A 17,134-nucleotide genomic window follows, 5' to 3' on the forward strand; every position below is an offset into this window, starting at 1 on the left:
TCTCATAGCTTTTGTTTAAAAAATTTAGCCATGAGATAGATACAACAACGCAAAACTTAATAGTTTATGAAAGAATGACTGGATCAAAATTTTTTCTGGCAGATAGAGTTAGTTAAGGTTACCTGCTCAGATGGCTAAAGCTTTTATTAATATTTGTGGAAAAAACTTGTAAGATTTGTCATTCACCTAAGTTCCACATAGCTGCTGCTGCTGCTGCTGCTTCTTTCTGATAAGAATTATCTCCCTGAAGTTTGCATTTTATGAGATGGCTCTGGGTTCCTAGAGAAGACCAGGTAGAATATTTATATCTCAAAGGCACATAGAAAGGATGTAAGTTTCTCCAAGAAGGGCTTTTACTATTTAAATCAGATTTTTTAGAGTATCTGCAAGCCTTTTGGTATGAATAGGGGAGGTTTGGGGATTGGTAAAAAGGATGGTTGGGCTTTGAATTGTTCCTAGAGCCGCATTTCTGTTATTGTAAAGTCACAGTTTGTAAGACAAGTACAGTTGGTTTCAATTCCTCAAAGAATTGGGTTGCAATCTGAATGACATCTAGACTTTGACCCAGCCATACAACTACACTAGCCTCAATTTGCTTCTTTACATCAGGGAGAAGATCTTCGACTAAGATGGGAATCAAAAGATTTTTACATTGTAGATTTCTAGCTCTGTGTCTTTGGGATGTTTTAGTAAACGCTTCCACCGTGGCTTCAGAATGTTTTTCTTTCCCTTTAGGTGCATACTGCTTGGGTAGAAGGCCTTAAAATCGTTCCTATCAGGCTCTGAATATTAGCTTCCAATTTGGCCAACTTCTGACCATAGGGCTACTTTAGAAAAAAAAAAAAAACAAACCTTTTTGAGTATCTTGTCCGGTTTCAGCTGGTCAAACAGTAAATATTCCCAGCATATTGAACTATCCCATGGCTACAAGAGGGGTTCTCAGAGAGGGTGCAAAAAATACTACCCTCTCGAGATGGAGAGCCACTCCCAAAAATAACCAAAGGAAAGAGAGACTTACTTCCTCTGACAGCTGGCAACAGTCGGTATTTCTGTCTGGTTATATGTTTGAGGTCCCCAACCTGACAGTTGCCCAGGCAAGTTCTCAGGGCACAAAATGAGACAAACAAGAAGGCAGTAGCTGTTCCTGGGAGGGAAAGGATTGATAACCAATGTGTTTTCCTGCCAATGTAGAAACACTGGAAAGGAAGGGACAACGTGAAATTTTCCCTTCCTCTCTCGACCAGGCTCCACAGATTTTGGAGAGCTGACCTTGGTAAGAATTCTTACCCTTTTGCCAGGCTTCTGCCAGTTTTCCCAGGATGCCGTCTGCAGGATTCGGAGTGAGTGGGGTGTCCCAGTAGGTCTCATCCTGGTCACTAGAAACTGTAGAGGAGGAAGAATAACTTTCCCTCTACCCTTCAGAGTGAGTGCCTGGCTGAGACCCCTTTCCTCTAGGGCACCTCGTAAGGGGATAAGGTTATCTCAGGTGGTTAAAAGTTCTCCACTGTGGCCACTGTAATTCAGGATTATCTTTGGTAAGGTTAACCTTAAAACAAAATTTTATTCACCTGAGGCCTCATACTGGACCCAGTCTGGTTTCTAGGTCAAACCCAGTGTGTCCTGGACTAGGTCCGGTTTCTGAGTTGGACCCAGTCCGTCCCCAGACCCATTTCGGTTTCTAAGGCGGAACCACTTTGTTCTGCACCGGGTCCAGTTTCAAAGTCGGACGGACCGAGTTTGTCATCGGACCTGGTCCGTTTTCTAAGTCGTCCTGGTCCTCGTCCCGTTTGTAAGTTGGACACAGTTCGTCCCCGGAACCGGTTCGGTTTCTAAGTCGGAAAAAGTCCAATTCTGGCCAGTTTCTGGACCTAGTCTGGAAAAAGAAACCCTCGAAGTCCGAAAGCTCATAACGTAAACGCCGGAGCTGGGATCCAGCCTCCGAGACGGACTCGCCCACCTCCTGAGGCAGCGAGCAGGCAGCCGGTCAAGGGGCTTCACAGGTACCTCTGCTTGTTTGCTCAGTGCTCCTGGGGGCTCCTTTGGTTCCCTGTTCTGACATCAGAACTATTAAAAGATAAACTGAGGCATATTAAAAATTCTTAGAGTTCTTCTGAGCAAAAATCAGTTTGAATCGGGCAGGGCCACATCAGAAGTGGTTAGGGGTGCTTCTCTGACAGGAGCCGGGGGAAAGACATATAGAGACCATCCAAAAGCAAAGTCAGTAAATTATTAATTGGCTGTGGCTTCAAGCCTAGTTGGCTGTTTGTGATTGGTCATTCTTAGCATTTTGATTTCATAACCTTGACGCATTTACAAGCTTAGATTTCAGTTTGCTTACGTGGGCTTCTACGGCATTATGGCCACCTCCGTCTAATGGCCTTGTTTAATTAATTTAACAGGATCCTATATTTAAACCTCTCACAAAATAGTCATTTACCGGGTCAACTTCCTCTGTCAGCTAATTTTACTGAGTGGATTTCTCTATAACTGTAGCTATCCTCTTCCAGGTCTTTGGGGTTTTTTGCCTCAACTGTTAGAATCAATATTACTTTAGGTTTAATAGTTTCTATCTTATAAAATTTTTTAAAAATCAGCACAAACGTGAAAATAAGAAGGCAAGGAATAAAGAAGGTCTTTTAGCTTTACTTTTAGGCCTGGGTTGATAGATATGCACCAGGCCGGAATTGGTGTTTCATTCATTCATTCAGTTTACTAGTTGCATAATATTACAGGAATACAAATTTGAAATATGTGCAGTCCTTCCAGCGGTTTGCTATGGCGATAAAACTTCTAACAACTAAAGCCATTGGTAGTGCTTAATACCCTAAATGCTGATGTCTAAGTAGGGGAAGTCCCATGAAGGTTCCTAGATGGGAGAGAGAACCTGTCTACTGGGGTTGGCTTGAGCAGGTGAGGTGGGAGCAAAAGAATGTCGAGGATAGTCTTAGCACTTGATTGGCCTTTCATATGAACCTAATAGAGTGGGTAGGGTCTTGGAAAGAGGGTTTGAGATGGAGAAAGTATTAGAAGGAGGAAAAAGCATGAGGGAAAGCATTTTGGTCAGCTGTGGGGCTCATATGCAGATGAAGGTGGTACTTAGATTACTGTAAAGGTGTCAGAAATGAAGTGCTAGAAATTGTTTGCACATGGGTTAGGTAGAGAGCAGGGAAAAGTTGGATGTGAGGCTCAAGATTTATTGTATAAGTACAAACTTTTTAATTTCTGTGTAGGAGTGGTGCATTAGCCCTCAGAATGTGCCTCATAGACCTTCCTACACTGTGCAACAGCTGTCCCAGGGCCCCAGCCCTACAGTGCGGAATCCACTGTGGATCTTGCTTCTCAGGGGCCGCTCCCCAACAATGACTGAGCAGGCTGGGGATACTAAGGCATGCTGTTCCAGGAGACACAAACTCCTTTGTCAGTTGACCTTGGCTCAAGAACTCCCAGACAGCTTTACTGAACCTTCCTTAGACATTAAGGGAGTCTGGGATGTTTCCACCCATGAGAAGATGGGTGTGTCAGCTCTCTTAGCCTTGCCTGGCTCCATCCGTATTTCTCTTTGCACAAGCATTTTCACTAATAAAATCTTTATACATTTAATCTCATCTTGACTTAGGACCAGGACTAACTCAAAGTGTTTAAGGGTGGCAACCTGGTTGGAGGTGTATGGCTTGGGAGATTGTCTTGAAGAGGTGTTTGTATGGCGAGCACGTTGCTTTTGTTTCGATTTCATGGGTATCTGAGGAGACTTCGGTGGGACTGGTGAAGATTATGGAGGTCTATAGCACCCCCTAGGCTACCCTGCGTGTTGGTGGTGGGGAGTCACAAAGTTTTTGACTTGTTACAAGAATGGTGATACAGATTATTTCGTATTTCAGTCATATACTATGGCTAAAATTGTATATATTATATATGACTAAAGAAAACATTATTTGAACTCTAGTTAATTCAATGTAAACTCAAAATAATGAATAATAATAATTTGGGCCTCTAGTTCTGTGCTTCTGACTCAGAACTGGTGTCTTAAGTCTCTGACAAAGACAGCTTTAAAATTCTTTTCTCCACTAATTTTTTTCCCTCAGTATCCTTTTGATACATTTTATCAGGAATTACGACATGGCCATACAATTTCGTAATTTATACTGCTCCTTCTTTGTATAATTTGTGAAAGAACTCTTATGATACCCAGAAATTACTTTAACTCAGTTTAATATTAATAATATCAATATTAATAAAGACATATGTTAAAGCATGCACCTGTTCCTCAGCTTTGTGTTATGCTTTGTCTTGCATTGAAATAATTGTGTGTTTAGGAACTTGCCGTTGGTTGCCTTGGATATCACGGTACTGTCACAACTTTAGGCTGTGACTTTGCTGCAGGTGCTATTAACGGGAGGAGACAATAGTCTGCCGGGCAGAAGCAGAGGAGGGAAAACTGGATTCCCACACATGCTGCGGCCTTGGCCACTCGCACACGTTATATGCATCTGTGAAAATAACTTATACCGGGACTACATGCAACAAATAAAGTAAGACTGCTCAGAAAGTTAACAAGAGTGAAGGGATGAGGCAGCAACAGGAGGCTGGGTGCTGACTGAGGGCACTTGAAGGGCATTGCATCGGCAGCACTAAAGGGGCGACCAGGCACACTGGGGGGCAAGGACAGAGGAAGCCACCTAGAGGATCTATGCTCGTGAGAGTAAGCCAAGACTTTGAACCCAGTGAGTAGAAGGGAAGGAGGAAATGGCCAGTGGTTTTGATTCGCCTGCACATTGGGAGAATAGGAGCGTTTAGTATCCTTTGTGGAAAGCATGCGCTTCCTTCTGAGTGACTGAGGGGTTATTTAGCAAATGCAAAACCATTCAGGCCTCTTGTCTTTACATGTAAAACTGTCCTGTCATTGTTTTATTGCTCTGGGAATATTCTAGAAAATTGGTGCCTCATTTATCCATGAAGACTTCCATTCATCTGCTAAGCCCCTGAGCACAAAGATGCATTCCAAAATTGGAAGGGGTTTAATGGATACTTTCCATCGACCTTACTGCTCTTGGATTTTGTTGGCAATATTGACTTCTGCTTATAGTAAAATGGGTTTTTCTCTAGTAAATGTTTGTTCTTGTGCAGAAAAATGTGAAAGAAACCTTATAATTCATTGTTCTCAGTAGTTTCATAAAGTTAGTCATTATTTAAATTGAGGGTGGTCGAGGTAGAAAAGTCTAAAGAACATCCGTGGTGTTCCCAGAAGAAGTATTCTTGCCAATGAGTAAAACTCAGTGAATCACACTGTTCTTTAAAAATGCATAGCGCGTTTTGTGCAAGGAAGATAGTCTAAACGAGATATCATTTGTCTCATAGGTGGATGGAAACGAGACCAAGAGAAAAAAATAAGTGACTTAGTAACTTAACTTTACCCAGAGAGTGGAACATAAAATGCAAGATTTCAAACCCTGCCCTTCCCTTTCATCTTCATCTTTGAAAAATACAGGTGAGTGTTTATTAATCATTTTCAAAGTTGACCTAGTGGCTATGGAAACAGAAAGTGGCCAAGACAGCAGTGCTGATCTGACGCAAGATTCTTTTCTTCTTCTTGCAAACATCATTAGGGTGATATTGTTTTCTTATTCATGAGCTGAAAATGTGACTTGATTCTTTTTTTCTCTCGACAACAAAGAAGAATGGCGAGGGTGTGGGGAGGTGGGCTGGGCTGGCTAGCTAGTCCGGTTTTTGCCAGCAATAAATGACAAATGCTTCCTGTATTTGAACTCTTCTGGGAGTTTCTTTCCAGTCCTTGCCTCTTCCCAGCCACCCACAGTGAATGTCTGGCCATGTGAAGGCCACCTGGCCTGAACACTGTGTTAAACCAGCTTGGCAAGGTATGACACTCCCACTCCCGTGGTAAGTGGCGTTGGGAAGAACTGTTGGCTGCATTATTCTGCAGGATGGAACACTGAGAGTGTACAAATCCATGTGCTGGGGAGATATAGGGCTACACCCCCAATCACAGGTGACTAGTAAGCCCATCTGGCTCTCTCCGCCCAGGTCTCCTGGGATGACCACTCTTTGAGCCTCTGGTAGAGTGCAGAGGGGAGCCATGTGTACCAGCAATGGTCTCCTCTCATCTGCCACACCTTCCCTGCTTCCTCTGGGCTTCCAGGATGCCACACTCGTCTGGTCTTCCTCCTACCCCAGCCGTGTGCTTCCTGCTCCTTCTCTGCCTCTGCCTTTCCCTCTATCAGAGTGCCAGAGGCTGAACTCTGCCGGGTGGCTGGGGATCACACTAACTACCAGGAGTCAAGACTTTAGAATTCTCTGTGTGTGTGTGTGTGTGTGTGTGTGTGTGTGTGTGCTATATTGTATGTATTATATAATATACTCATATAGTATTCAAAGCCATATATGTATAAACATATATACATATGTATTTATTTAAATTCATGCATGTATGTACACATAGATACACATATTATTTTTTTCTTCCTTTTTTTTTTGCCAACTTATTGCCCTCAAGGTCCATCTGTGTTACAAATGGCAAGATTTCATTCTTTTTTATAGCTGAATAGTACTCCATGTTGTATATATACTCCAATTTCTTTTTATTTTTAATTTTTTTAACATCTTTATTGGAGTATAATTGCTTTACAATGGTGTGTTAGTTTCTGCTTTATAACAAAGTGACTCAGTTATACATATACATATGTTCCCATATCTCTGCCCTCTTGCGTCTCCCTCCCTCCCACCCTCCCTATCCCACCCCTCCAGGTGGTCACAAAGCACCGAGCTGATCTCCCTGTGCTATGTGGCTGCTTCCCACTAGCTATCTGCCTTACGTTTGTTAGTGTGTATATGTCCATGACTCTCTCTCGCTTTGTCACAGCTTACCCTTCCCCCTCCCCATATCCTCAAGTCCATTCTCTAGTAGGTCTGTGTCTTTATTCCTGTCTTACCCCTACGTTCTTCATGACATTTTTTTTTCTTAAATTCCATATATATGTGTTAGCATATGGTATTTGTCTTTCTCTTTCTGACTGACTTCACTCTGTATGACAGACTCTAGGTCTATCCACCTCATTACAAATAGCTCAATTTCGTTTCTTTTTATGGCTGAGTAATATTCCATTGTATATATGTGCCACATCGTCTTTATCCATTCATCCGATGATGGACACTTAGGTTGTTTCCATCTCCAGGCTATTGTAAATAGAGCTGCAAAGAACATTTTGGTACATGACTCTTTTAGAATTATGGTTTTCTCAGGGAATATGCCCAGTAGTGGGATTGCTGGGTCATATGGTAGTTCTATTTGTAGTTTTTTAAGGAACCTCCATACTGTTCTCCACAGTGGCTGTATCAATTTACATTCCCACCAACAGTGCAAGAGGGTTCCGTTTTCTCCACACCCTCTCCAGCATTTATTGTTTCTAGATTTTTTGATGATGGCCATTCTGACTGGTGTGAGATGATATCTCATTGTAGTTTTGATTTGCATTTCTCTAATGATTAATGATGTTGAGCATTCTTTCATGTGTTTGTTGGCAGTCTGTATATCTTTTTTGCAGAAATGTCTATTTAGGTCTTCTGCCCATTTTTGGATTGGGTTGTTTGTTTTTTTGTTATTGAGCTGCATGAGCTGCTTATAAATTTTGGAGATTAATCCTTTGTCAGTTGCTTCATTTGCAAATATTTTCTCCCATTCTGAGGGTTGTCTTTTGGTCTTGTTTATGGTTTCCTTTGCTGTGCAGAAGCTTTGAAGTTTCATTAGGTCCCATTTGTTTATTTTTGTTTTTATTTCCATTACTTTAGGAGGTGGGTCAGAAAGGATCTTGCTGTGATTTATGTCATAGAGTGTTCTGCCTATGTTTTCCTCTAAGAGTTTGATAGTTTCTGGCCTTACATTTAGGTCTTTAATCCATTTTGAGCTTATTTTTGTGTATGGTGTTAGGGAGTGATCTAATCTCATACTTTTACAGGTATCTGTCCAGTTTTCCCAGCACCACTTATTGAAGAGGCTGTCCTTTCTCCACTGTACATTCCTGCCTCCTTTATCAAAGATAAGGTGACCATATGTGCGTGGGTTTATCTCTGGGCTTTCTATCCTGTTCCATTGATCTATCTTTCTGTTTTTGTGCCAGTACCATACTGTCTTGATTACTGTAGCTTTGTAGTATAGTCTGAAGTCAGGGAGCCTGATTCCTCCAGCTCCTTTTTTCGTTCTCAAGATTGCTTTGGCTATTCGGGGTCTTTTGTGTTTCCAAACAAATTGTGAAATTTTTTGTTCTAGTTCTGTAAAAAATGCCAGTGGTAGTTTGATAGGGATTGCATTGAATCTGTAGATTCCTTTGGGTAGTAGAGTCCTTTTCACAGTGTTGATTCTTCCAATCCAAGAACATGGTATATCTCTCCATCTGTTTGTATCATCTTTAATTTCTTTCATCAGTGTCTTATAATTTTCTGCATACAGGTCTTTTGTCTCCTTAGGTAGGTTTATTCCTAGATATTTTATTCTTTTTGTTGCAATGGTAAATGGGAGTGTTTTCTTGATTTCACTTTCAGACTTTTCATCATTAGTGTATAGGAATGCCAGAGATTTCTGTGCATTAATTTTGTATCCTGCTACTTTACCAAATTCATTGATTAGCTCTAGTAGTTTTCTGGTAGCATCTTTAGGATTCTCTATGTATAGTATCATGTCATCCGCAAACAGTGACAGCTTTACTTCTTCTTTTCCGATTTGGATTCCTTTTATTTCCTTTTCTTCTCTGATTGCTGTGGCTAAAACTTCCAAAACTATGTTGAATAAGAGTGGTGAGAGTGGGCAACCTTGTCTTGTTCCTGGTCTTAGTGGAAAGGCTTTCAGTTTTTCACCATTGAGGACAATGTTAGCTGTGGGTTTGTCATATATGGCCTTTATTATGTTGAGGAAAGTTCCCTCTATGCCTACTTTCTGCAAGGTTTTTATCATAAATGGGTGTTGAATTCTGTCAAACGCTTTCTCTGCATCTATTGAGATGATCATATGGCTTTTCTCCTTCAGTTTTTTAATATGGTGTATCACGTTGATTGATTCGCGTATATTGAAGAATCCTTGCATCTCTGGGATAAATCCCACTTGATCATGGTGTATGATCCTCTTAATATGTTGTTGGATTCTGTTTGCTAGTATTTTGTTGAGGATTTTGGCATCTATGTTCATCAGTGATATTGGCCTATAGTTTTCTTTCTTTGTGACATCCTTGTCTGGTTTTGGTATCAGGGTGATGGTGGCCTCGAAGAAGAGTTTGGGAGTGTTCCTCCCTCTGCTATATTTTGGAAGAGTTTGAGAAGGATAGGTGTTAGCTCTTCTCTAAATGGTTGATCGAATTCGCCTGTGAAGCCATCTGGTCCTGGGCTTTTGTTTTTTGGAAGATTTTTAATCACAGTTTCAATTTCAGTGCTTGTGATTGGTCTGTTCATATTTTCTATTTCTTCCTGATTCAGTCTTGGCAGGTTGTGCATTTCTAAGAATTTGTCCATTTCTTCCAGATTGTCCATTTTATTGGCATAGAGTTGCTTGTAGTAATCTCTCATGATCTTTTGTATTTCTGCAGTGTCAGTTGTTACTTCTCCTTTTTCATTTCTAATTCTATTGATTTGAGTCTTCTCCCTTTTTTTCTTGATGAGTCTGGCTAATGGTTTATCAATTTTGTTTATCTTCTGAAAGAACCAGCTTTTAGTTTTATTGATCTTTGCTATCGTTTCCTTCATTTCTTTTTCATTTATTTCTGATCTGATTTTTATGCTTTCTTTCCTTCTGCTAACTTTGGGGTATTTTTGTTCTTCTTTCTCTAATTGCTTTAGGTGCAAGGTTAGGTTGTTTGTTCGAGATGTTTCCAGTTTCTTAAGGTAGGATTGTATTGCTATAAACTTCCCTCTTAGAACTGCTTTGGCCGCATCCCATAGATTTTGGGTCGTCCTGTCTCCATTGTCATTTGTTTCTAGGTATTTTTTTATTTCCTCTTTGATTTCTTCAGTGATCACTTCGTTATTAAGTAGTGTATTGTTTAGCCTCCATGTGTTTGTATTTTTTACAGATCTTTTCCTGTAATTGATATCTAGTCTCATGGCGTTGTGGTCGGAAAAGATACTTGATACAATTTCAATTTTATTAAGTTTACCAAGGCTTTATTTGTGACCGAAGATATGATCTATCCTGGAGAATGTTCCATGAGCACTTGAGAAAAATGTGTATTCTGTTGTTTTTGGATGGAATGTCCTATAAATATCAATTAAGTCCATCTTGTTTAATGTATCATTTAAAGCTTGTGTTTCCTTATTTATTTTCATTTGGATGATCTGTCTATTGGTGAAAGTGGGGTGTTAAAGTCCCCTACTATGAATGTGTTACTGTCGATTTCCCCTTTTATGGCTGTTAGTATTTGCCTTATGTATTGAGGTGCTCCTATGTTGGGTGCATAAATATTTACAATTGTTATATCTTCTTCTTGGATCGATCCCTTGATCATTTTGTAGTGTCCTTCTTTGTCTCTTCTAATAGTCCTTATTTTAAAGTCTATTTTGTCTGATATGAGAATTGCTACTCCAGCTTTCTTTTGGTTTCCATTTGCATGGAATATCTTTTTCCATCCCCTTACTTTCAGTCTGTATGTGTCTCTAGGTCTGAAGTGGGTCTCTTGTAGACAGCAAATATAAGGGTCTTGTTTTTGTATCCATTCAGCCAATCTGTGTCTTTTGGTGGGAGCATTTAGTCCATTTACATTTAAGGTAATTATCGATATGTATGTTCCTATTCCCATTTTCTTAATTGTTTTGGGTTTGTTATTGTAGGTCTTTTCCTTCTCTTGTGTTTCTTGACTAGAGAAGTTTCTTTAGCATTTGTTGTAAAGCTGGTTTGGTGGTGCTGAACTCTCTCAGCTTTTGCTTGTCTGTAAAGGTTTTAATTTCTCCATCAAATCTGAATGAGATCCTTGCTGGGTAGAGTAATCTTGGTTGCAGGTTTTTCTCCTTCATCACTTTAAATATGTCCTGCCAGTCCCTTCTGGCTTGCAGAGTTTCTGCTGAAAGATCAGCTGTTAACCTTATGGGGATTCCCTTGTGTGTTATTTGTTGTTTTTCCCTTGCTGCTTTTAATATGCTTTCTTTGTATTTAATTTTTGACAGTTTGATTAATATGTGTCTTGGCGTGTTTCTCCTTGGATTTATCCTGTATGGGACTCTCTGTGCTTCCTGGACTTGATTAACTATTTCCTTTCCCATATTAGGGAATTTTTCAACTATAATCTCTTCAAATATTTTCTCAGTCCCTTTCTTTTTCTCTTCTTCTTCTGGAACCCCTGTAATGCGAATGTTGGTGCGTTTAATGTTGTCCCAGAGGTCTCTGAGACTGTCCTCAGTTCTTTTCATTCTTTTTTCTTTATTCTGCTCTGCAGTAGTTATTTCCACTATTTTATCTTCCAGGTCACTTATCCGTTCTTCTGCCTCAGTTATTCTGCTATTGATCCCATCTAGAGTGTTTTTCATTTCATTTATTGTGTTGTTCATTGTTGCTTGTTTCATCTTTAGTTCTTCTAGGTCCTTGTTAGATGTTTCTTGCATTTTGTCCATTCTATTTCCAAGATTTTGGATCATCTTTACTATCATTATTCTGAATTCTTTTTCAGGTAGACTGCCTATTTCCTCTTCATTTGTTAGGTCTGGTGGGTTTTTATCTTGCTCCTTCATCTGCTGTGCATTTTTCTGTCTTCTCATTTTGCTTATCTTACTGTGTTTGGGGTCTCCTTTTTGCAGGCTGCATGTTCGTAGTTCCCGTTGTTTTTGGTGTCTTCCCCAGTGGCTAAGGTTGGTACAGTGGGCTGTGTAGGCTTCCTGGTGGAGGGGACCAGTGGCTGTGTTCTGGTGCATGAGGCTGGATCTTGTCTTTCTGGCGGGCAGGTCCACCTCTGGTGGTGTGTTTTGGTGTGTCTGTGGACTTATTATGATTTTAGGCAGCCTCTCTGCTAATGGGTGGGGTTGTGTTCCTGTTTTGCTAGTTGTTTGGCATAGGATGTCCAGCACTGTAGCTTGCTGGTCGTTGAGTGAAGCTGGGTGCTGGTGTTGAGATGGAGATCTCTGGGAGATTTTCGCCATTTGATATTATGTGGAGCTGGGAGGTCTCTTGTGGACCAGTATCCTGAAGTTGGCTCTCCCACCTCAGAGGCACAGCACTGACTGCTGGCTGCAGCACCAAGAGCCTTCATCCACACGGCTCAGAATAAAAGGGAGAAAAAGTAGAAAGAAAGAATTAATAGAAGTAGAAAGAAAGGAGGGAGGGAGGGAGGAAGGAAGGAAGGAAGGAGGGAAGGAGGGAAGGAAGGAAAAAAAGAAAGAAGGAAGATAAAGTAAAATAAAATAAGATAAAATATAATAAAGTTATTAAAATAAGAAAATTTTTAAGAGAAAAAAAGAAAAAAATTAAAAAAAAAAAAAAACAACCGATGGATAGAACCCTGGAACCAATGGTGGAAGCAAAGCTATACAGACAAAATCTCACACAGAAGCATACACACTCACAAAAAGAGGAAAAGGGGAAAAAATCATAAATGTTGCTCTCAAAGTCCACCTCCTCAGTTTTGGATGATTCCTTGTCTAAAGGTGGGAGGGAGGGAAAGAAATAAAGAAAGAAAAAAGATAAAATAAAGTTATTAAAATAAAAAATAATTATTAAGGAAAAAATTAAAAAGAAAAACAAAAAATGGACAGATAGAACCCTAGGACAAATGGTGGAAGCAAAGCTATACAGACAAAATCTCACACAGAAGCATACACATACACACTCACAAAAAGAGGAAAAGGGGAAAAAAATCATAAATCTTCCTCTCAAAGTCCACCTCCTTAATTTGGGATGACTCGTTGTCTATTCAGGTATTCCACAGATGCAGGTGCATCAAGTTGATTGTGGAGCTTTAATCCCCTGCTCCTGAGGCTGCTGGGAGAGATTTCCCTTTCTCTTCTTTGTTCTCACAGCTCCCAGGGGCTCAGCTTTGGATTTGGCCCTGCCTCTGCGTGTAGGTCGCCGGAGGGCGTCTGTTCTTCGCTCAGACAGGACGGGGTTAAAGGAGCCGCTCATTCGGGGGCACTGGCTCACTCAGGCCGGGGGGGGGGGGGGGAGGGAGGGGCACGGAGTGCGGGGCGGGCCTGCAGCGGCAGAGGCCGGCGTGACGTTGAACCAGCCAGAGGCGCGCCGTGCGTTCTTCCGGGCGAGTTGTCCCTGGATCCCGGGACCCGGGCAGTGGCGGGCTGCACAGGCTCCCCGGAAGGGGGGTGTGGATAGTGACCTGTGCTCGCACACAGGCTTCTTGGTGGCGGCAGCAGTGGCCTTAGCGTCTCATGCCCGTCTCTGGAGTCCGCGCTTTTAGCCGTGGCTCGTGCCCTTCTCTGGAGCTCCTTTAAGCAGCGCTCTTAATCCCCTCTCCTCGGGCACCAGGAAACAAAGAGGGAAGAAAAAGTCTCTTGCCTCTTAGGCAGGTCCAGACTCTTTCCCGGACTCCCTCCCGGCTAGCCGTGGTGCACTAACCCCTTCAGGCTGTGTTCACGCCGCCAACCCCAGTCCTCTCCCTGCGCTCCGACCGAAGCCGGAGGCTCAACTCCAGGCCCCGCCCACCCTGGCGGGTGAGCAGACAAGCCTCTCGACCTGGTGAGTGCCGGTCGGCCCTGACCCTCTGTGCGGGAATCTCTCCGCTTTTCCCTCCGCACCCCTGTTGCTGTGCTCTCCTCCGCGGCTCCAAAGCTTTCCTCCTCTGCCACCCGCAATCTCCACCCGCGAAGGGGCTTCCTAGTGTATGGAAACCTTTCCTCCTTCACAGCTCCCTCCCACTGGTGCAGGTCCCGTCCCTATCCTTTTGTCTCTGTTTATTCTTTTTTCTTTTGCCCTACCCAGGTACGTGGGGAGTTTCTTGCCTTTTGGGAGGTTGAGGTCTTCTGCCAGTTGGTGTTCTGTAGGAGTTGTTCCACGTGTAGATGTATTTCTGGTGTATCTGTGGGGAGGAAGGTGATCTCCACGTCTTACTCTTCCACCATCTTCCCGGAAGCCCCTCTCCAACTTCTTTATCCATTCACTCATCAATGGACGCTTATGTTGTTTCCGTAACTTGGCTATTGTAAATAATGCTGGAGTAAACGTGGGAGTGCAGATATCTTTTTGAGTTAGTGTTTTCGTTTTCTTTGGTTAAATACCAAAAATGGAATTGCTGGATCATAAGATAGTTCTATTCTTAATTTTTTAGGAAACCCTCTTACTGTTTGCCATAGTGGCTGCACCACCAACAGTTTACATTACCACCAACAGTATACAAGGGTTCCCTTTTCTCCACATCTTCACCAACACTTGTTGTTTCTTGTCTTTTTGATAATAGCCATTCTAACAGCTGTGAGGTGGTACCTCATTGTGGTTTAGGTTTGCATTTCTCTGATGATAAATGATGCTGAGCATCTTTTCATGTAGCTGTTGGCCATGTGTATGTCTTCTTTGGAAAAATGTCTATTCAGATCTTCTGCCCATTTTTAAATTGGATTGCTTGTTTTTTGTTTTGTTTTGCTATTGAGTTGTATGACTTCTTTATGTATTGTGGATATTAGCCCCTTATCAGATATGTGACTTGCATATATTATTTTCCATTCGGTAGGTTGCCTTTTCATTTTGTTGATGGTTTCCTTTGCTGTGCAGAGCTTTTTTGTTTGAGGTAGTCCCATTACTTATTTTTGCTTTTGTCACTTTTGCTTTCTTGTGTCAAAAAATCATCTCCAAGACCTCTGTTAGGGAGCTTACTGCCTATGTTTTCTTCTAGGAGTTTTATGATTTCAAGTCTTATGTTCAAGTCTTAATTCATTTTGAGTTAATTTTTGTTTACGGTGTAAGATAGTGGTCAAGTTTCATTCTTTTGCCTGTGGCTGTCCAGTTTTCCCAATACCATTTATTGAAGAGACTTTCCTCTCCCCATTGTATATTCTTGGCTCCTTTGTCATAAATTAATTGACCATATATGTGTGGATTTATTTCTGAGGTCTCTATTCTGTTCCATTTATCTATGTGTCTGTTTTTATGCTAATACCATACTTTTTTGATTAGTATAATTTTGTAATATAGTTTGAAATCAGAGAGTATGATACCTCCAGCTTTGTTTTTCTTTCTCAGGATTGCTTTGGATATTTAGGGTCTTTTGTGCTTCCATACAAATTTAAGGATTGTTTATTTCTGTGAAAAATGCCATTGGACTTTTGATAGGGATTGCATTGAATCTGCCTATTGCTTTGGGTAGTATAGACATTTTAACAGTATTAATTCTTCTAATCTATGAGCACGGAATATCTTTCTATTTATTTGTGTCTTCCTCAATTGCTTTCATTAATGTTTTATAGTTTTCAATATACAGGATTTTTACCTCCTTGGTTAAATTTATTTCAAGGTATTTTATTCTTTTTGATGCAATTGTAAATGGGATTGTTTTCTTAATTTCTCTGATATTTTGTTATTAGTGTATAGAAACACTACAGATTTTTTGTGTATTGATTTTGTATCCTGAAACTTTACTGAATTCATTTATTAGTTCTAACAGTTTTTTTGATGGAGTCTTTAGGTTTTCTATGTATAATATCATGTCATCTACAAATAGTGATAATTTTACTTCTTCCTTTCCAGTTTGGGTGCCCTTTATTTCTTTTTCTTGCCTATTTGCTCAGGCTAGGACTTCCCATACTATGTTGAATAAAAGTGGCAAGAGTGAGCATCCTTGCTTTGTTCATGATCTTAGAGGAAAAGCTTTCAGGTTTTCACTGTTGAGTATGATTTTTTTAAAAGCACATCTATGTGAGTTGTATAAACTGTATGAAGATGTGTTGCACAGAACTGAATCTCCACACGAAAGTGATAGCCACAGTTTACAGAGTACTCATTCTATGCTGAGCAATGTGCTAAAGTACATTCTATAGATTTTCTAATTAATCCTTATACAGGTTTCCTCTGCTATCCAAAAGTCAAGTGTTCCTATGAAACTTTTTGTAAGCTGAAATGATGTAAAGTGAATAAGCAGTTACCTCAGGACACATCTTGCTAATGCCTGCAAAAATAAATTGAGATAAAGCACAGATGCTCACAGACGTAGTTCAGGGCTGTGGTGGCTTGCTGCTGAGGTGCTGTGTGTAGTTCCTGAGGAAGGAGCTTGGTGGTACCAATCTCATTGCTCGGGGTGCATGCTCCCTCTATAAAGGCTTGCTGCAAAACAAATGCTAAATGCTATTTTCACATTTTCGCTTTTTTTTCATAAAAGCAAACATCCTCTTCATATTTCCTTAAGTTAGTGAAAACGGGTACTATTGTAGGTTTTTTTTTTTAGAGTAAAGTGGCATAAAGCAAACTTTCGAAAAGCAGGGGACCCCTGTAATAGGATTAATTAGAGGTACGTATTTTCACCATGGAAATGCTGGAAATGTGGAAACTGAGGCCTAGAAAGGCTAAGACGTTGGCTGAGGTTTGTATATCTAATATGACTAGTCTAGGTTTGTTTCTCTCTCTCCAAATATAGTTCTCTTAACTAGAGCAGATTATATAACTGATAAACTGAGTGGTGATTGGGATATACCAGATCCTTTCACACATTTAATTTTTCTAAAAGGATATCCAGATGGTAGAGTAAGTTGAATCAAAATGAGCCAAGTCATACAAGGCTTTGGCATGGGAATAACTACTATGTGGCCTGGTCTTATGATGTCTTGTGTCCATCAATTACTTGCTGTGGGGAAAAGGACTTCAAAAAGTGGTGTATTTTCCAGGCTAGTAGTTCAGGTAATAAAGGACTGCAAACATTGAGTTTAGACAATAACAGGAGAAACAAGGTGAAAAAGTACGGTTCTCAGTTCTAGGGTCCTGGAAATCCTCAGGTGGATAACGGAGGTCCAGGGCAGACAAATTCTGTGAGCTATAATATAATAGTGGTCTCCAAACTTATTTGTTTACATAGCACCTCAGCAAAAAAATGGTAAGACTATCCATATATGCCTGTGTCTTTGTATGTCTATGCATGTTTACAGATGATGTACATATACGAAGAGATCTTTAAAGAGACTTAAGTTTAGTAAAATTTTGTGAAGTAATGGATGAGTGTTGTCT

The 17,134-nt window shown here is 40.8% G+C and overlaps 1 protein-coding gene across 1 annotated transcript in view; it reads left to right on the forward strand.

Moving 5' to 3' along the window:
- FRMPD4 (FERM and PDZ domain containing 4) overlaps positions 1–17,134 on the forward strand; it is an 852,755-nt gene that overhangs the window by 74,226 nt on the left and 761,395 nt on the right. Inside the window, exon 5 of the mRNA XM_079910629.1 lies at positions 5,356–5,485. Coding sequence (XP_079766755.1) covers positions 5,431–5,485 — 55 coding nt within the window. The 5' untranslated portion in view covers positions 5,356–5,430. The remainder of the gene's footprint in view (positions 1–5,355; positions 5,486–17,134) is intronic.

Source organism: Stenella coeruleoalba (genome assembly GCF_951394435.1).
Source record: "Stenella coeruleoalba genome assembly, chromosome: X".
Lineage (NCBI taxonomy): Eukaryota > Metazoa > Chordata > Mammalia > Artiodactyla > Delphinidae > Stenella > Stenella coeruleoalba.